Genomic DNA, 20,553 nt, shown 5'->3' with positions numbered 1-20,553 from the left:
ACATTTGTTCAGCAGGCCACAATGGTTTAACTTCTTATTCGGCAACGTTTTCTTTTTAACCCCTGCGTCCAGCCAGTAGAGTTAAATCGTAACACTTTTTAGGGTTCCGTAGTCAACTAGCGGCTTATAGATTCGCCATATCAGTTCGTCTTTCTGTCTGTCCGTTTGTTCGTCCGCGGCTTTTCTCGGTGCTCGTTAGAGCTAGAAAGCTGCAATTTGGCATGGATATATGCCCGCCTGTAGGTACCTAAGTCAATGATGCCGCCAAAGTGGAACAATATAATGTGGATTTTTTTTGCTCGAACCCTATAGTGTAGTGTCGTCGTATAGCTCTTTCAAAATTAATAGGGGTTTTCAAGAACCATCTTCTAAATAATAAAATAAAATATTCGGAAATAATCATTCCGAAATAAGAAAAAAAAGCTCAACGCTTTAGCGAGCTTCAAGTAGATTAGTGCAACGTTTTACCTTATCGTGCCTGACGGTGGGGTCGCGGTCCCCGGGGCCGGGCGGCGGCGGCGACGGCCGGCGCATGCGCTCGGCTCCGGCCGGCTTCTCCTCCGTGTACACTATCTTCTCGTATCTGGAACGATACCATAATAAGTACCGCGTCACACTCGCTCGTCAGGGCGGGCCCACTCGCTAAAGTTGGCAATATGATGTCAGCAGGGAATCCTTACGCGTCACGGGGGTGGGTAATAAAACTGACGTCGGTATTTTATCGGCGGTCGGTAGTACTCTTACCCGTCCTTGCCCTTGACGGAGATGGGCTTGAGGTCGCGGGCGGGGCGCGCGGCCACGCGCGGCGGCGGCGTGCGCGGCAGCGAGCGCGCCTGCACGTGCGCGCCGTGCGACCCGTGCGACACGTGCGCGCCGTGCGACCCGTGCGACACGTGCGCGCCGTGCGACCCGTGCGACACGTGCGCGCCGAGCGTGCGCGGCGCGGCCGCGGGAGGCTCCGGGCTGTATTAGCAAAAGATAAAATATGTAAGATTTACACGTTCGAAAATAGTACGAGTAGGTATATGAGCACATTCGAAGGTATCGACGGAAGTCTGAAGTTACTTACGGAGCCCTCTACATTACAGTTATATTAACTATGACTATAAATAATTGCACGGTGCCGCAGCGAGCCCGCCTCCACGCCCGGCGGCACCCTGTTGTAGTCACCTGTGCTCGGGCTCGAGCCGGGAGGTGCCGTACAGCACGTCGGGCACGACCCGGTCGAGCCGCCGCCGCAGCGAGCCCGCCTCCACGCCCGGCGGCACCCTGTTGTAGTCACCTGTGCTCGGGCTCGAGCCGGGAGGTGCCGTACAGCACGTCGGGCACGACCCGGTCGAGCCGCCGCCGCAGCGAGCCCGCCTCCACGCCCGGCGGCACCCTGTTGTAGTCACCTGTGCTCGGGCTCGAGCCGGGAGGTGCCGTACAGCACGTCGGGCACGACCCGGTCGAGCCGCCGCCGCAGCGAGCCCGCCTCCACGCCCGGCGGCACCCTGTTGTAGTCACCTGTGCTCGGGCTCGAGCCGGGAGGTGCCGTACAGCACGTCGGGCACGACCCGGTCGAGCCGCCGCCGCAGCGAGCCCGCCTCCACGCCCGGCGGCACCCTGTTGTAGTCACCTGTGCTCGGGCTCGAGCCGGGAGGTGCCGTACAGCACGTCGGGCACGACCCGGTCGAGCCGCCGCCGCAGCGAGCCCGCCTCCACGCCCAGCAGCACGCGGTTGGTGTACAGCTCGCGGCGGTCCTCCTCCTGCTTCTGCAGCATGAACTCCTCGAGGGTCACGAAGCCCGAGAAGGAGGCGGGCGCCGGCCGCGGGGGGAACATGCGGGGCGCCACGATGTCGTTGTTGCCGAACTCTGGGGGAACCAAACAATCCGCTCGAGTTTCTTACAATCGTCTTGATGCGTCTCAGAGATGGATAGCTTTAACTGTTAAAACCTACCGATAAAAGTTTGTGTAAAAAAAACACAATATAAATATATGTTAGTATATTTCTGTTATAAGTACATGTTTTAGTGAGAGCTGTTAAGGAAATAAGTGAATGTTCTTAGTGTATCTTGTAAACTTATCTCCTGCTCACCTATGTCTGTTTGCTTTCCAAATAAATAAATAAGTATACCTAGGTATATCTATCTACTCAGTACATATAGTCCTCATCGTCGCTTTCGATGACACAGTGCGGCGATAAATAATAAACATTATGTACATTGCCAAACACATAACGTCTCTATAATGAAGAACGCGTATGAATCTTCCCTTAAAATACCTAAAACATACCTCTTTCTCTATGGTTACCATGTTTTTCTCTATGATCCAGCTGGGATGTCCGCTCGCGCTTGACCGAAGCGAGCTGTCATCCCCGTTGGTTGACGTCTGTCATGTCATAGCGTATGTTTTCCCGGCAAAAGTAGCGTCATAGTTCCGTGAAAACATTGTTTTATTACTATAAAACGTGAAAAAACGTGAAAAAATGACCTCGAAAGTGCACTCATTGACCTCGGAGTCCTCGGAGTCGTCTTCGTCCTCGGAGGAGGAGACGCCTCCGCCCAACAAGCGACCACGGAAAGCTCTCGGCGAGCAACTTCCGTCGCTCGTTTACGACCCGAGAGTGGACTCAATCATTACTCAGGTGAGTCAGCTCACTAATTTTCTTGTACACTCACAAGCGGCCAGTGACGAGGGCCCGTCAGACCGGGTTAACGAAAATGATGAGTCCTTAGCGAGTTTAGTGCCACCACGCCAGGTAAAAAAGGTAGTGGACTTAGGTGAGATAGATACCGAAATCAAAGAGGGCACTGTGGTTCAACCGGCTGAACCAGGTAACTTAAGAGCCTTAGACAAGCTACAAAAATTTAACTCTCCGGCCTGGCAAGCTGTTCGCTACAAAAATTCCTTGAAGACAATGCTAGCAACTCCCGGGTTTGTTGAGCTAAAGATTAATGAAGAATTAATGCATTTTAATAAAGGAAAAGATTATCTTGCATCAACAGAGAATGTGTTAGCAGGCCTCGCTAATGCAGTCCTTACAAATAGAAGTATTTTAAAACAGGGCTTACAAGATTTAATTGATTGGTCTAGTAGCCATGAGCTTAATGCAGATACCTTATATGATAAGGTTTCGTCTATTTTTGGTTCAGGTTCGAGCATCTATAAAAATTATGAAACAACCTTACAGATCATAGTAGGGAAACGAACAGAATGCATAGAGGTAAGGCGTAACCGCATCCTTAACGAAGTGGAGAACCCTAACTTGAAAGCTAGTTTGAAAAATATTCCACCAAGCAACGAGTTCCTTTTTAGTAGGGAGGCAATGGCTCCACTGATACAATCCCTCGGAGGGACTCAAGTATGGCTAAACACCCCCACTTATGTGAAAGAAAAGAAGGCACCCTCAAGTACTAGCTCGACCAGACAACCTGAGAGGCAAGCGAGAGATTATGACAACTCAAACTTTAAGAGAGTTCAGTCTGAAGCTCACAGTACTCAGACTCACTACACCAATCAGAAGCGTGAGAAAAAGAATAAGAAGCACGGTTATAAGCAAAATAAGCCCTTTCATTTTAACAAGGCCTCTTCCAAGAAGAAGTGACAATCAATCCTTTCAAGGGGGATGTCTACAATTATACAAAGACAACTGGAATCAACTTGGTGCAAATCAGTTCATTGTAAAAACTATAACAGGATCAAGGATTCCATTCAAGACCAAGCCCCCACTTACATATCCAACACAACACCAACAGCGCAAATTCTCAACAAGAGTATCCCCAGAGATGACAGAAGTGATAGAACAGTTAAAGAGCCAGAAGATCTTGGAACTCCCACCGATCAAAAATCCCAGTTTCATTTCAAAAATGTTTTTGGTCAAAAAGACAGATGGTGGGGTCCGGCCTATCTTCGATCTGAGAGGTCTGAACCAGCATATCTCAACCAAAAAATTCAAACTGGTATCTCAGGCAACAGTGCCAGAATTTTTACAACAACAGGACTACATGATCAAGATAGATCTGTCACAGGCATACTTCCATGTTCCAATCTTAAAGTCTCACAGAAGATTCCTCAGAGTGGTTTACAATGGAGAACTGCTCCAACTAACAGCGTTACCCTTCGGCCTCTCCTCAGCACCTCGAACCTTTGCAGCCCTTTCAAACTGGACAGCGGAAGTCTTGCGGGGCAAAGGTTTTCGAGTTCTAGTATATCTGGACGACTACTTGTTGGCAAACCAGAGCCGTTCAGAGTTGAAGTCACAAACCGCGGAGGTGGTGACTCTTCTCGAACATCTGGGCTGGAACATAAACTACTCAAAGTCAATTTTAGAACCAACCCAAAATCTAGAATACTTGGGTCTGTGTTGGAACACCCTAAAAAATACAAAGTCCTTGCCACAACAAAAAGTACAAAAGATTCAGGACAAGATAGATTGCCTAGAGAAGCGAGGCAGGTGTTCTCTTCGAGAAACACAGACCATTCTAGGTCATTTGAACTTCGCCAACATAGTCGTACACAGGGGTCAACTGAACAGCAGGAAGATGCAGATATTCCTCCGACAATTCTGTCAGAGCAGACCACGACAGAAGAAGATAATCCCGACAGGGGTTCTAACCGAGCTTCAATGGTGGAGGAATGCTCTTCACTGTGCCTCAATGCCCCTACAGAACAAGGACATAACTCATTTCTTGACCACGGACGCGGCGGACGCGGGATGGGGAGCCCAGTTAAATGGACTTCACCTGTCAGGAACGTGGAACAAGAAACAGAAATTATGGCATTCAAATCTCAAGGAGATGTATGCAGTATATGCTGCAATAAGGAGTCAGATGAACCACCTCGGCGGTGCTCACATATTAGTCCAGACAGACAACCGAACCCTCGTTGCCTATATCAGGAAGGAGGGGGGCACAAAGTCCTTATTGCTACTGAGCCTAACAACCAAACTGCTGACACTTACCGACCAGCTGAAAGTTTCACTGTCGGCTTGCTACCTCCCGGGGAGGTACAACAGTATTGCAGACCGGTTATCACGAGCAAAACCTCTTCCAGAGTGGCATTTACTCCCAGAGGCTACGGAAGCCATATTCAAGGAGTGGGGAGTGCCAGACATCGATTTGTTCGCATCTGCAGTAACAAAGATAGTGCCGAGATATGCAACACTAGACTCCAAAGACCAGCTAGCGGAGTTCTGCAATGCGTTCAGTCGTCCTTGGAAGTACCGGCTAGGATGGATCTTTCCGCCTCCGAACTTAATTCCACAGGTTCTACGTCACCTCAACCAAGCCTCGGGCACATTCATACTAGTGGCACCGGTTTGGACACAGTGCTACTGGATGCCAGATCTCCGGGCAAGAGCGCTACAGAAGCCCAGGCCAATACCGAACCTACACAGAGTTCTAGTGGACAAGACCACAGGATATCATCCCCCTCAGATAGAGCTTCTGGAACTACAAGCCTGGAAGATTGGGGGTGGTATAAACAAATATCCAGATGGAATACTCAAGAAAAAGAATTGCTTAAAAAGAGTTGGAGATCATCTACCTTGACCACTTATGCACCAGCAATAAGGAGATGGACAAAGTGGTGTACTGAAAATAGTGTAGACAGTAAATCTCCAGGTGGACATGAGGTAGCTAGATTCCTAGCAGACTTACATTTAAACCACAGGCTAGCGTACAATACAATTTTATTACACAAATCAGCTATAGCCACGTATTGTGCTAACTCAGAGATGTTGTCTAGGTGTTTCCTAGTTAAACAGATTTTAAAATCTATTTCTTCCGCTAAACCAATAACTCAGAAACCCCCAATATGGGATACAAAGGTATTGTATGACTGGCTATTGACAACAGCAACAAAAGATTCATTTTTTGATATAGCAAGAAGAACTGCTATAATATTATTACTAGCATCTGGTAGAAGAATACACGATTTGACCCTGCTGCAAATATCAAGTGAGAGCCTGATAGAATCCCAGGATAATATTGTTTTATGGCCAGCCTTTGGGTCAAAGACTGATACAGCAACCCGAAGACAATCAGGTTGGTGTCTATCAAGGCATCCTGAAGAAAAGATTTGTCCGGTTAGACATGTTAAATTATTAATAACTTTATCAGAATCTAGACGTGCCTTAGTTCAAAATCTCTATGAGTTATTTATAACTGTAACTGGGCCCGTCAGGCCAGCCTCTAAAACTAACATAGCAGGTTGGATCAGATCCATATTCAGAGAGGCTGGCATTGACGCTCCACCAGGGAGTGTAAGATCTGCAGTTGCCTCTAAAGGTTGGCTAGACAATAGACCAGTTGATGAAATCCTGGAAAGAGGCAACTGGCGATCCTTCAAAACTTTTAAAAATCATTACTATCGTTCTGTGCAAAGACCAGAAAACAATTCCAGTACTGATATGCTTCACAATAATTTCACAAGTGCATAACCCTGTTTATTGAATTAAGATTAATCTTTATTTTGTTAGAAATATAGACAAATATTTCTTATTGTTTTTTCTTGTCAAAGACAGAAAAAGTTTTTTAGTTTGTTACAATTATTAACAGTAATAATATAGATTTATGTTACTACAAGCATCACAATAAGTAGATAGGATGCTAACTAATGATACTGATCTCAAGTGTTATCTAAGATGATTGTTGATCTCATGTTAGTTGTTGATAGGCAGATGCCTTATTAAGTTTATAACAAAGGCTGCTAATAGCTATATTTCATTGTATTATGTACACCTAATTTAATAGAGAATTCACATAGCGTATGGGTGTTTTTCTTTCAACCAGCAGATATCAGACACGTCTTCATTATAGAGACGTTATGTGTTTGGCAATGTACATAATAGGAATGTTTTGCATTCCAACAAAACATGTATTATGTACTGAACAAACACATAACGTCTCGGCAAGGGCCTTGCTGTTGAAGACGCTATGACATGACAGACGTCAACCAACGGGGATGACAGCTCGCTTCGGTCAAGCGCGAGCGGACATCCCAGCTGGATCATAGAGAAAAACATGGTAACCATAGAGAAAGAGGTATGTTTTAGGTATTTTAAGGGAAGATTCATACGCGTTCTTCATTATAGAGACGTTATGTGTTTGTTCAGTACATAATACATGTTTTGTTGGAATGCAAAACATTCCTATTAATAGGTAATTAATTAAGGCCGACCTTGCTTCCAAATAGTTTGTTGCACGATTTTCACGTAAATATGGAGTCGGCCGGCAGCGTTAAACGCGTATAAGTGGGAGGGCTCAAGTTTTTCTTTCTGTAGCTATATAAGGAGGTGGTGGGTTACCTACCCAGTAAATTGGGATTAGAAGCGTGCATATAATTATGCGGCTTCCTCGGCGGCGCGGGTGGGGCCTGCAGCAGCGGCGCCTGCGGGGGCTGCGGCGGCGAGGCCGGCGGGGGCTGCGAGGCCGGGGAGGCCGCGGGGGCCGGGGAGGCCGCGGAGGCCGGGGAGGCCGGCGAGGACTCGGCCTGCGACTGTGACGGCCGCCGGTAGCTGCGGTAGTGCTCCGTCGGCACCGGCACCAGGGACTGCTTGCTCTTTATCAATTAACGAAAACCCATATTTAGGTCATTCTCCCGGGCAATGTCGCTCTAAACGTCGGAGATCAAGATTTTCAAGATTTACACATGATGAAGTCTCGCTTTAGTAAATAATAAAGCCCGTGATGAGATATTATCTTTGAGCAGTCAGGCGCCTTATTGTAACGTATGCAATTGCATCTAAGCTGCATATTGCTAACTGGTCACCTTGTTGCTGTATAATGTTACTTTTTCTTGCAATGCAATGTTCTTTAGCTTAGATTCTTTATATTTATAAACACAAACACATGTAATTACCTATGGTGTTAAATAAGAAATAAAATATTACCTGAATTGTTTAAAAAAATGTAGTCGTTTTGTATGTTTCGTGGAGCACACATGCATGGTGCGTACCTTTTTGTCGTGTTTGTTCTTGTTCCGCGAGAAGAAGCGCAGGTACTTGCGGTCGAGGCTCGCCGCCGCCACCGTCTCCGTCGACTCGCTCCTGCCACCGACACTAATACATGTTGTACACCAGGGATGTTGCGGATGACGATTTTTTGACATCCGCGGATGCGGATGCGGATTTTTAAAGGCTCACATCCGCGGATGCGGATGCGGATGTCAAGATAGTATCATAAAAACGTCAAATATTACACTTTAGTAATTTTTATTTCAAAAAACCGGCCAAGTGCGAGTCGGACTCGCGTTCCAAGGGTTCCGTACATTAAGTCCCACTCACGCTTGACTGCTCATTTCTAATACGTTTTTTTGGTTAATGACTAAATTAGCTAGCAGTCTAGCACTTACGCCGATGCTAAGACGTTCCTGTACCGACCTGTTCCACATCCGCATCCGCATTAAATCCGCATCGATTTATACACATCCAAATACCTACTTATGTACATATCTCGGAGAGTTTCAATTCTTAGAACAATTCAAGGAAACCGCATATTGGTTTCATTTGATTTGTTGACGGCGAGGAGCTTTATTGTGGGGCGCGTTCGTGTGACGCCAAAGGCTCATTCAAGCAAGCTTCATTGGCGCTGAACTCGAACAAGAACGGCCAATCGTTTTATAAATCGATGCCCAAGGCCAAGCTCTGCATGGGGCCTTTGCATAGGAACGAGTTATGAGGCAGGATAGATTACGCGGCTTATCATATTTTATGCTATTTTATTAAATTAATATCTGGGCAACCTTTGCTCGGAAAACATATAAAAACTAAAAAATGCGCGTTTTCCCAATAATAAGACCTAGTTAGATCGATTTTTCGGCCCCGAAAACCCCTTTATAACAAATTTCATCGAAATCGTTAGAGCCGTTTCGAGATCTCCGAAATATACATATATACAAGAATTGGTCGTAATTAAAGGTATTAGATTTCGCATACACATTAATATACAGGATGGATTTTCTTTTTGGGTCAGTGAGGGCAGCTACCAGATCCCGTGCTGCTACAAGAAAACGGTCTAAGAAGACCTTCCCTCGATTTCAAATTAATGAAGATTGGCGTTTACAGATTTTGGAAAAAACATACAGGGTGCGAGAAAAAGGTCATTTTTGACAAACTTTTTTTTTGATGCCAAGCGATCCCATTCCTATTAAGGATCAAAAGCTTGTATGGAACCAAAAAAAAATTTCCGGCTAGAAAAGCCACAAATCGAGGAAAACTTTTCCCATACAATTTGTATGAAAATGAAAACTTTTATTTTTCACATGCTATTTTTGTATGCCAATCGATTCCATTCCTATCCAGTATCAATAGTTTCTTTGGGGTCAACTTACGGTAATGTACTAAAAAGCCACAAATTAAAGAAAACATTTTCCATACATTTACTATGGAGAAAACGTGAAATTTAATTCACATTTTTCTATCTGGCCAATCAGTCCTGTTACATTTAAGGACCATAATACTGTATGAAGACATTGCTGTAGTACTGATGGGCGAGATAGAAAATTGAGAATAACATTTCACATTTTCCCCATAGTAAATGTATGCAAAAAGTTTTTATTAATTTCTGGCTTTTTAGTACATTACCGTAAGTTGACCCCAAAGAATCTATTGATACTGGATAGGAATGGAATCGATTGGCATACAAAAACAGCATGTGAAAAATAAAAGTTTTAATTTTCATACAAATTGTATGGGAAAAGTTTTCCTCGATTTGTGGCTTTTCTAGCCGGAAATTTTTTTTTGGTTCCATACAAGCTTTTGATCCTTAATAGGAATGGGATCGATTGGCATCAAAAAAAAAAGTTTGTCAAAAATGACCTTTTTCTCGCACCCTGTGTGTTTTTTCCAAAATCTGTAAACGCCAATTTTCATTAATTTGAAATCGAGGGAAGGTCTTCTTAGACCGTTTTTTCGTAGCAACACGGGATCTGGTAGCTGCCCTCACTGACCCAAAAAGAAAATCCACCCTGTATACCTCTGCATGCGATTTGTCAGTTTCTTGAGCGAGCCGAACTTGGACTTGTCCTTCTCCTTGTTGTCGCGGTCGCGGTCCCTCGGCCTCTCGGCCTCGATGTCCGAGTCCGTTGAGTAGTCCGTCTCCGAGTACTGCTTCGGTAGGTCCGCAGATAGCTGCAACACGAATGATCTCTTAACATTGGGATTTCTTAGAAACGTGGAAAATAGAAGGCTTAATAATAGCTTTTATCACAAGTGTTAGGTATGCGAAATAACTTGTGTTCTACACGTTAGAGATTTATAGTTTGGAAAGAGAAGAAAGTTTTATTTAACAATTTCATTATCATACAAACTGATTTTTATAGCCCATCTCGACCTGTAGGATGTTCGCAACACTCACGGGCGCGGGCTGGTCGTGGCGCGGGTGTGGACCTGCAGGATGCTCGCAACACTCACGGGCGCGGGCTGGTCGTGGCGCGGGTGTGGACCTGCAGGATGCTCGCAACACTCACGGGCGCGGGCTGGTCGTGGCGCGGGTGTGGACCTGCAGGATGCTCGCAACACTCACGGGCGCGGGCTGGTCGTGGCGCGGGTGTGGACCTGCAGGATGCTCGCAACACTCACGGGCGCGGGCTGGTCGTGGCGCGGGTGTGGACCTGCAGGATGCTCGCAACACTCACGGGCGCGGGCTGGTCGTGGCGCGGGTGTGGACCTGCAGGATGCTCGCAACACTCACGGGCGCGGGCTGGTCGTGGCGCGGGTGTGGACCTGCAGGATGCTCGCAACACTCACGGGCGCGGGCTGGTCGTGGCGCGGGTGTGGACCTGCAGGATGCTCGCAACACTCACGGGCGCGGGCTGGTCGTGGCGCGGGTGTGGACCTGCAGGATGCTCGCAACACTCACGGGCGCGGGCTGGTCGTGGCGCGGGTGTGGACCTGCAGGATGCTCGCAACACTCACGGGCGCGGGCTGGTCGTGGCGCGGGTGTGGACCTGCAGGATGCTCGCAACACTCACGGGCGCGGGCTGGTCGTGGCGCGGGTGTGGACCTGCAGGATGCTCGCAACACTCACGGGCGCGGGCTGGTCGTGGCGCGGGTGTGGACCTGCAGGATGCTCGCAACACTCACGGGCGCGGGCTGGTCGTGGCGCGGGTGTGGACCTGCAGGATGCTCGCAACACTCACGGGCGCGGGCTGGTCGTGGCGCGGGTGTGGACCTGCAGGATGCTCGCAACACTCACGGGCGCGGGCTGGTCGTGGCGCGGGTGTGGACCTGCAGGATGCTCGCAACACTCACGGGCGCGGGCTGGTCGTGGCGCGGGTGTGGACCTGCAGGATGCTCGCAACACTCACGGGCGCGGGCTGGTCGTGGCGCGGGTGTGGACCTGCAGGATGCTCGCAACACTCACGGGCGCGGGCTGGTCGTGGCGCGGGTGTGGACCTGCAGGATGCTCGCAACACTCACGGGCGCGGGCTGGTCGTGGCGCGGGTGTGGACCTGCAGGATGCTCGCAACACTCACGGGCGCGGGCTGGTCGTGGCGCGGGTGTGGACCTGCAGGATGCTCGCAACACTCACGGGCGCGGGCTGGTCGTGGCGCGGGTGTGGACCTGCAGGATGCTCGCAACACTCACGGGCGCGGGCTGGTCGTGGCGCGGGTGTGGACCTGCAGGATGCTCGCAACACTCACGGGCGCGGGCTGGTCGTGGCGCGGGTGTGGACCTGCAGGATGCTCGCAACACTCACGGGCGCGGGCTGGTCGTGGCGCGGGTGTGGACCTGCAGGATGCTCGCAACACTCACGGGCGCGGGCTGGTCGTGGCGCGGGTGTGGACCTGCAGGATGCTCGCAACACTCACGGGCGCGGGCTGGTCGTGGCGCGGGTGTGGACCTGCAGGATGCTCGCAACACTCACGGGCGCGGGCTGGTCGTGGCGCGGGTGTGGACCTGCAGGATGCTCGCAACACTCACGGGCGCGGGCTGGTCGTGGCGCGGGTGTGGACCTGCAGGATGCTCGCAACACTCACGGGCGCGGGCTGGTCGTGGCGCGGGTGTGGACCTGCAGGATGCTCGCAACACTCACGGGCGCGGGCTGGTCGTGGCGCGGGTGTGGACCTGCAGGATGCTCGCAACACTCACGGGCGCGGGCTGGTCGTGGCGCGGGTGTGGACCTGCAGGATGCTCGCAACACTCACGGGCGCGGGCTGGTCGTGGCGCGGGTGTGGACCTGCAGGATGCTCGCAACACTCACGGGCGCGGGCTGGTCGTGGCGCGGGTGTGGACCTGCAGGATGCTCGCAACACTCACGGGCGCGGGCTGGTCGTGGCGCGGGTGTGGACCTGCAGGATGCTCGCAACACTCACGGGCGCGGGCTGGTCGTGGCGCGGGTGTGGACCTGCAGGATGCTCGCAACACTCACGGGCGCGGGCTGGTCGTGGCGCGGGTGTGGACCTGCAGGATGCTCGCAACACTCACGGGCGCGGGCTGGTCGTGGCGCGGGTGTGGACCTGCAGGATGCTCGCAACACTCACGGGCGCGGGCTGGTCGTGGCGCGGGTGTGGACCTGCAGGATGCTCGCAACACTCACGGGCGCGGGCTGGTCGTGGCGCGGGTGTGGACCTGCAGGATGCTCGCAACACTCACGGGCGCGGGCTGGTCGTGGCGCGGGTGTGGACCTGCAGGATGCTCGCAACACTCACGGGCGCGGGCTGGTCGTGGCGCGGGTGTGGACCTGCAGGATGCTCGCAACACTCACGGGCGCGGGCTGGTCGTGGCGCGGGTGTGGACCTGCAGGATGCTCGCAACACTCACGGGCGCGGGCTGGTCGTGGCGCGGGTGTGGACCTGCAGGATGCTCGCAACACTCACGGGCGCGGGCTGGTCGTGGCGCGGGTGTGGACCTGCAGGATGCTCGCAACACTCACGGGCGCGGGCTGGTCGTGGCGCGGGTGTGGACCTGCAGGATGCTCGCAACACTCACGGGCGCGGGCTGGTCGTGGCGCGGGTGTGGACCTGCAGGATGCTCGCAACACTCACGGGCGCGGGCTGGTCGTGGCGCGGGTGTGGACCTGCAGGATGCTCGCAACACTCACGGGCGCGGGCTGGTCGTGGCGCGGGTGTGGACCTGCAGGATGCTCGCAACACTCACGGGCGCGGGCTGGTCGTGGCGCGGGTGTGGACCTGCAGGATGCTCGCAACACTCACGGGCGCGGGCTGGTCGTGGCGCGGGTGTGGACCTGCAGGATGCTCGCAACACTCACGGGCGCGGGCTGGTCGTGGCGCGGGTGTGGACCTGCAGGATGCTCGCAACACTCACGGGCGCGGGCTGGTCGTGGCGCGGGTGTGGACCTGCAGGATGCTCGCAACACTCACGGGCGCGGGCTGGTCGTGGCGCGGGTGTGGACCTGCAGGATGCTCGCAACACTCACGGGCGCGGGCTGGTCGTGGCGCGGGTGTGGACCTGCAGGATGCTCGCAACACTCACGGGCGCGGGCTGGTCGTGGCGCGGGTGTGGACCTGCAGGATGCTCGCAACACTCACGGGCGCGGGCTGGTCGTGGCGCGGGTGTGGACCTGCAGGATGCTCGCAACACTCACGGGCGCGGGCTGGTCGTGGCGCGGGTGTGGACCTGCAGGATGCTCGCAACACTCACGGGCGCGGGCTGGTCGTGGCGCGGGTGTGGACCTGCAGGATGCTCGCAACACTCACGGGCGCGGGCTGGTCGTGGCGCGGGTGTGGACCTGCAGGATGCTCGCAACACTCACGGGCGCGGGCTGGTCGTGGCGCGGGTGTGGACCTGCAGGATGCTCGCAACACTCACGGGCGCGGGCTGGTCGTGGCGCGGGTGTGGACCTGCAGGATGCTCGCAACACTCACGGGCGCGGGCTGGTCGTGGCGCGGGTGTGGACCTGCAGGATGCTCGCAACACTCACGGGCGCGGGCTGGTCGTGGCGCGGGTGTGGACCTGCAGGATGCTCGCAACACTCACGGGCGCGGGCTGGTCGTGGCGCGGGTGTGGACCTGCAGGATGCTCGCAACACTCACGGGCGCGGGCTGGTCGTGGCGCGGGTGTGGACCTGCAGGATGCTCGCAACACTCACGGGCGCGGGCTGGTCGTGGCGCGGGTGTGGACCTGCAGGATGCTCGCAACACTCACGGGCGCGGGCTGGTCGTGGCGCGGGTGTGGACCTGCAGGATGCTCGCAACACTCACGGGCGCGGGCTGGTCGTGGCGCGGGTGTGGACCTGCAGGATGCTCGCAACACTCACGGGCGCGGGCTGGTCGTGGCGCGGGTGTGGACCTGCAGGATGCTCGCAACACTCACGGGCGCGGGCTGGTCGTGGCGCGGGTGTGGACCTGCAGGATGCTCGCAACACTCACGGGCGCGGGCTGGTCGTGGCGCGGGTGTGGACCTGCAGGATGCTCGCAACACTCACGGGCGCGGGCTGGTCGTGGCGCGGGTGTGGACCTGCAGGATGCTCGCAACACTCACGGGCGCGGGCTGGTCGTGGCGCGGGTGTGGACCTGCAGGATGCTCGCAACACTCACGGGCGCGGGCTGGTCGTGGCGCGGGTGTGGACCTGCAGGATGCTCGCAACACTCACGGGCGCGGGCTGGTCGTGGCGCGGGTGTGGACCTGCAGGATGCTCGCAACACTCACGGGCGCGGGCTGGTCGTGGCGCGGGTGTGGACCTGCAGGATGCTCGCAACACTCACGGGCGCGGGCTGGTCGTGGCGCGGGTGTGGACCTGCAGGATGCTCGCAACACTCACGGGCGCGGGCTGGTCGTGGCGCGGGTGTGGACCTGCAGGATGCTCGCAACACTCACGGGCGCGGGCTGGTCGTGGCGCGGGTGTGGATCTGCAGGATGCTCGTAACACTCACGGGCGCGGGCTGGTCGTGGCCCGGGTGTGGACCTGCAGGATGCTCGCAACACTCACGGGCGCGGGCTGGTCGTGGCGCGGGTGTGGACCTGTAGGATGCTCGCAACACTCACGGGCGCGGGCTGGTCGTGGCGCGGGTGTGGACCTGCAGGATGCTCGCAACACTCACGGGCGCGGGCTGGTCGTGGCGCGGGTGTGGACCTGCAGGATGCTCGCAACACTCACGGGCGCGGGCTGGTCGTGGCGCGGGTGTGGACCTGCAGGATGCTCGCAACACTCACGGGCGCGGGCTGGTCGTGGCGCGGGTGTGGACCTGCAGGATGCTCGCAACACTCACGGGCGCGGGCTGGTCGTGGCGCGGGTGTGGACCTGCAGGATGCTCGCAACACTCACGGGCGCGGGCTGGTCGTGGCGCGGGTGTGGACCTGCAGGATGCTCGCAACACTCACGGGCGCGGGCTGGTCGTGGCGCGGGTGTGGACCTGCAGGATGCTCGCAACACTCACGGGCGCGGGCTGGTCGTGGCGCGGGTGTGGACCTGCAGGATGCTCGCAACACTCACGGGCCCGGGCTGGTCGTGGCGCGGGTGTGGACCTGCAGGATGCTCGCAACACTCACGGGCGCGGGCTGGTCGTGGCGCGGGTGTGGACCTGCAGGATGCTCGCAACACTCACGGGCGCGGGCTGGTCGTGGCGCGGGTGTGGACCTGCAGGATGCTCGCAACACTCACGGGCGCGGGCTGGTCGTGGCGCGGGTGTGGACCTGCAGGATGCTCGCAACACTCACGGGCGCGGGCTGGTCGTGGCGCGGGTGTGGACCTGCAGGATGCTCGCAACACTCACGGGCGCGGGCTGGTCGTGGCGCGGGTGTGGACCTGCAGGATGCTCGCAACACTCACGGGCGCGGGCTGGTCGTGGCGCGGGTGTGGACCTGCAGGATGCTCGCAACACTCACGGGCGCGGGCTGGTCGTGGCGCGGGTGTGGACCTGTAGGATGTTCGCAACACTCACGGGCGCGGGCTGGTCGTGGCGCGGGTGTGGACCTGCAGGATGCTCGCAACACTCACGGGCGCGGGCTGGTCGTGGCGCGGGTGTGGACCTGCAGGATGCTCGCAACACTCACGGGCGCGGGCTGGTCGTGGCGCGGGTGTGGACCTGCAGGATGCTCGCAACACTCACGGGCGCGGGCTGGTCGTGGCGCGGGTGTGGACCTGCAGGATGCTCGCAACACTCACGGGCGCGGGCTGGTCGTGGCGCGGGTGTGGACCTGTAGGATGCTCGCAACACTCACGGGCGCGGGCTGGTCGTGGCGCGGGTGTGGACCTGCAGGATGCTCGCAACACTCACGGGCGCGGGCTGGTCGTGGCGCGGGTGTGGACCTGCAGGATGCTCGCAACACTCACGGGCGCGGGCTGGTCGTGCGTGGCGCGGGTGATGAGGTCGAGCCAGGCGCGGGTGGCGTCGGCGCTGTCGCACGCGAAGTAGAAGGCGGTCCCGGTGTGGTACACCTTGAACGCGTGCGGCCGCGACTTCACCTCCCCTGCTGCGGCAGCAGTGAAGCCCGCTAGCTGGATCATGCAATCCGCGCGGGCGCCCTGCGATAAAACATATTTATTTCCTCCAATATGCTCGGAAATGTTCACCAAATTGTAGCAAAAATTGTACGGAAAATACTTCTTTATGGTCAAACAGAAATTTAAAAAATTCAAACCATTATTGTCCTGTTTTAACTGACGGGAATTTCATTACTGTATTGTTTTATACTTTTTAGGGTTCCATACCTCAAAAGGAAAAAACGGAACCCTAATAGGATCACTCGTGCGTCTGTCTGTCTGTCTGTCCGTCCGTCTGTCACAGCCTATTTTCTTCGAAACTACTGGACCAATTAAGTTGATTATGATTATGGTTGAAATTTGCAGCGTGCCTGCTGCTGCCCTCGGGCTCGCACGCGCTGCCACACGGCGCCGCCACGCCGCGACGCTCTGTAACAATACTCACGTCGGGGCTCCTGTAGGCGTACAGCGTGGTGTCGGCGAGCAGCAGGTGCCGCCTCGCCCAGCGTGCCTGCTGCTGCCCGCGGGCTCGCACGCGCTGCCACACGGCGCCGCCACGCCGCGACGCTCTGTAACAATACTCACGTCGGGGCTCCTGTAGGCGTACAGCGTGGTGTCGGCGAGCAGCAGGTGCCGCCTCGCCCAGCGTGCCTGCTGCTGCCCTCGGGCTCGCACGCGCTGCCACACGGCGCCGCCACGCCGCGACGCTCTGTAACAATACTCACGTCGGGGCTCCTGTAGGCGTACAGCGTGGTGTCGGCGAGCAGCAGGTGCCGCCTCGCCCAGCGTGCCTGCTGCTGCCCGCGGGCTCGCACGCGCTGCCACACGGCGCCGCCACGCCGCGACGCTCTGTAACAATACTCACGTCGGGGCTCCTGTAGGCGTACAGCGTGGTGTCGGCGAGCAGCAGGTGCCGCCTCGCCCAGCGTGCCTGCTGCTGCCCGCGGGCTCGCACGCGCTGCCACACGGCGCCGCCACGCCGCGACGCTCTGTAACAATACTCACGTCGGGGCTCCTGTAGGCGTACAGCGTGGTGTCGGCGAGCAGCAGGTGCCGCCTCGCCCAGCGTGCCTGCTGCTGCCCGCGGGCTCGCACGCGCTGCCACACGGCGCCGCCACGCCGCGACGCTCTGTAACAATACTCACGTCGGGGCTCCTGTAGGCGTACAGCGTGGTGTCGGCGAGCAGCAGGTGCCGCCTCGCCCAGCGTGCCTGCTGCTGCCCGCGGGCTCGCACGCGCTGCCACACGGCGCCGCCACGCCGCGACGCTCTGTAACAATACTCACGTCGGGGCTCCTGTAGGCGTACAGCGTGGTGTCGGCGAGCAGCAGGTGCCGCCTCGCCCAGCGTGCCTGCTGCTGCCCGCGGGCTCGCACGCGCTGCCACACGGCGCCGCCACGCCGCGACGCTCTGTAACAATACTCACGTCGGGGCTCCTGTAGGCGTACAGCGTGGTGTCGGCGAGCAGCAGGTGCCGCCTCGCCCAGCGTGCCTGCTGCTGCCCGCGGGCTCGCACGCGCTGCCACACGGCGCCGCCACGCCGCGACGCTCTGTAACAATACTCACGTCGGGGCTCCTGTAGGCGTACAGCGTGGTGTCGGCGAGCAGCAGGTGCCGCCTCGCCCAGCGTGCCTGCTGCTGCCCGCGGGCTCGCACGCGCTGCCACACGGCGCCGCCACGCCGCGACGCTCTGTAACAATACTCACGTCGGGGCTCCTGTAGGCGTACAGCGTGGTGTCGGCGAGCAGCAGGTGCCGCCTCGCCCAGCGTGCCTGCTGCTGCCCGCGGGCTCGCACGCGCTGCCACACGGCGCCGCCACGCCGCGACGCTCTGTAACAATACTCACGTCGGGGCTCCTGTAGGCGTACAGCGTGGTGTCGGCGAGCAGCAGGTGCCGCCTCGCCCAGCGTGCCTGCTGCTGCCCGCGGGCTCGCACGCGCTGCCACACGGCGCCGCCACGCCGCGACGCTCTGTAACAATACTCACGTCGGGGCTCCTGTAGGCGTACAGCGTGGTGTCGGCGAGCAGCAGGTGCCGCCTCGCCCAGCGTGCCTGCTGCTGCCCGCGGGCTCGCACGCGCTGCCACACGGCGCCGCCACGCCGCGACGCTCTGTAACAATACTCACGTCGGGGCTCCTGTAGGCGTACAGCGTGGTGTCGGCGAGCAGCAAGTGCCGCCTCGCCCAGCGTGCCTGCTGCTGCCCGCGGGCTCGCACGCGCTGCCACACGGCGCCGCCACGCCGCGACGCTCTGTAACAATACTCACGTCGGGGCTCCTGTAGGCGTACAGCGTGGTGTCGGCGAGCAGCAGGTGCCGCCTCGCCCAGCGTGCCTGCTGCTGCCCGCGGGCTCGCACGCGCTGCCACACGGCGCCGCCACGCCGCGACGCTCTGTAACAATACTCACGTCGGGGCTCCTGTAGGCGTACAGCGTGGTGTCGGCGAGCAGCAAGTGCCGCCTCGCCCAGCGTGCCTGCTGCTGCCCGCGGGCTCGCACGCGCTGCCACACGGCGCCGCCACGCCGCGACGCTCTGTAACAATACTCACGTCGGGGCTCCTGTAGGCGTACAGCGTGGTGTCGGCGAGCAGCAGGTGCCGCCTCGCCCAGCGTGCCTGCTGCTGCCCGCGGGCTCGCACGCGCTGCCACACGGCGCCGCCACGCCGCGACGCTCTGTAACAATACTCACGTCGGGGCTCCTGTAGGCGTACAGCGTGGTGTCGGCGAGCAGCAGGTGCCGCCTCGCCCAGCGTGCCTGCTGCTGCCCGCGGGCTCGCACGCGCTGCCACACGGCGCCGCCACGCCGCGACGCTCTGTAACAATACTCACGTCGGGGCTCCTGTAGGCGTACAGCGTGGTGTCGGCGAGCAGCAGGTGCCGCCTCGCCCAGCGTGCCTGCTGCTGCCCGCGGGCTCGCACGCGCTGCCACACGGCGCCGCCACGCCGCGACGCTCTGTAACAATACTCACGTCGGGGCTCCTGTAGGCGTACAGCGTGGTGTCGGCGAGCAGCAAGTGCCGCCTCGCCCAGCGTGCCTGCTGCTGCCCGCGGGCTCGCACGCGCTGCCACACGGCGCCGCCCGCGCCGCCCGCCAGCGCGCGCGCCGCGACGCCGCGACGCTCTGTAACAGAGGCTTCGTTCACACGGCATTGTCCTGCACGTTTTTTTGCAGTCTAGGTCTTAACGGATAAATAGTGGCACATACTTTGTGCATAGAACCATTCACATGGCGTGTGTGCTGCAAAAAAACGTACATTCTTTATAACGACACATTCACATTCACACACATTCCACATTACGTTACATTCTTTACGGATACTCACTGGACTTCTCAAGCAAATCGAATGAACTTTAACGTATTCGGTTTGCAGTGGCGAGTAGTATAGTTCTGTTTCATTCACACGACACGATGTTATACGTTTTTTTATCGAATAGCAACCGAACAAGCGTCTTTAGTACTTGAGCAAAATTTTGCGGGAACGAACGTATTTTGTGTGCAATTTTAAGATTATTTCAAAATTATTGACGAATCTTCGACAGACAATGAATTGTCAATCAATTTAGGCGAACAGAAGCCCGTTTTGTGGGATAAAACTACCGATCTTTATAAAAATACCATCCATCCAATTCCTACCACTACCACACACATAGATATTATCCACTTTTATATTGGTATGCCATCGATACCAATATAAAAGTACGATGAAGCGTTTATCCATCTCAGACGTCTGCTCACTGCGACAACTGCGTGAAAACTGTCGCTATTCGGCATGAAAACGGTTTTTATTAAACGCATTAAAATCTACCGTGTGAACACCCGACTGTTTATACGTTTAAAATCGAATGCGTGAAAAAACGTGCAGGACGTTGCCGTGTGAACCTACTCTGACGAGGGACAGCCTGCACTACCGAGCGAGATCAAATATCTTTTCATTGTACTTCAAATATAAATCCACGAAATACGCGATCAAAATAAATGTTCCACGATAACTCGAAAAATAAAAACCACAGGAACACCATAACTTCATTTCGGAATCTGTATAATAGTATTTTATGCAACCGTTGTTTAAGAGAGGTCAAAAAAGGCGAATGGCGTGAGTGACAATTTGAGGCGAAGCCGAAAATTGTTAATAAAGACCCCACGAATGTTTTTTGAATCAGTTAAACAACGTTGCATAGAATACTTT

At 56.1% G+C, this 20,553-nt stretch overlaps 1 protein-coding gene across 1 annotated transcript in view; it reads right to left on the bottom strand.

The window, feature by feature from the left end:
* Positions 1–20,553, bottom strand: part of LOC134650519 (uncharacterized) — a 38,917-nt gene that overhangs the window by 2,860 nt on the left and 15,504 nt on the right. Inside the window, exons 12-20 of the mRNA XM_063505476.1 lie at positions 19,336–19,487; positions 16,221–16,412; positions 9,960–10,114; positions 7,942–8,032; positions 7,296–7,545; positions 1,618–1,856; positions 1,171–1,502; positions 745–963; positions 469–583 (exon numbers count right to left, since the gene is read on the bottom strand). Of these exons, the coding sequence (XP_063361546.1) occupies positions 469–583; positions 745–963; positions 1,171–1,502; positions 1,618–1,856; positions 7,296–7,545; positions 7,942–8,032; positions 9,960–10,114; positions 16,221–16,412; positions 19,336–19,487 (1,745 nt within the window). The remainder of the gene's footprint in view (positions 1–468; positions 584–744; positions 964–1,170; positions 1,503–1,617; positions 1,857–7,295; positions 7,546–7,941; positions 8,033–9,959; positions 10,115–16,220; positions 16,413–19,335; positions 19,488–20,553) is intronic.

The sequence above is a fragment of the Cydia amplana genome, chromosome 8, assembly GCF_948474715.1.
Source record: "Cydia amplana chromosome 8, ilCydAmpl1.1, whole genome shotgun sequence".
Classification (NCBI taxonomy): domain Eukaryota; kingdom Metazoa; phylum Arthropoda; class Insecta; order Lepidoptera; family Tortricidae; genus Cydia; species Cydia amplana.
Note: the sequence above shows the minus strand (reverse complement) of the source record. Positions and strands in the feature narration are given on the sequence as shown.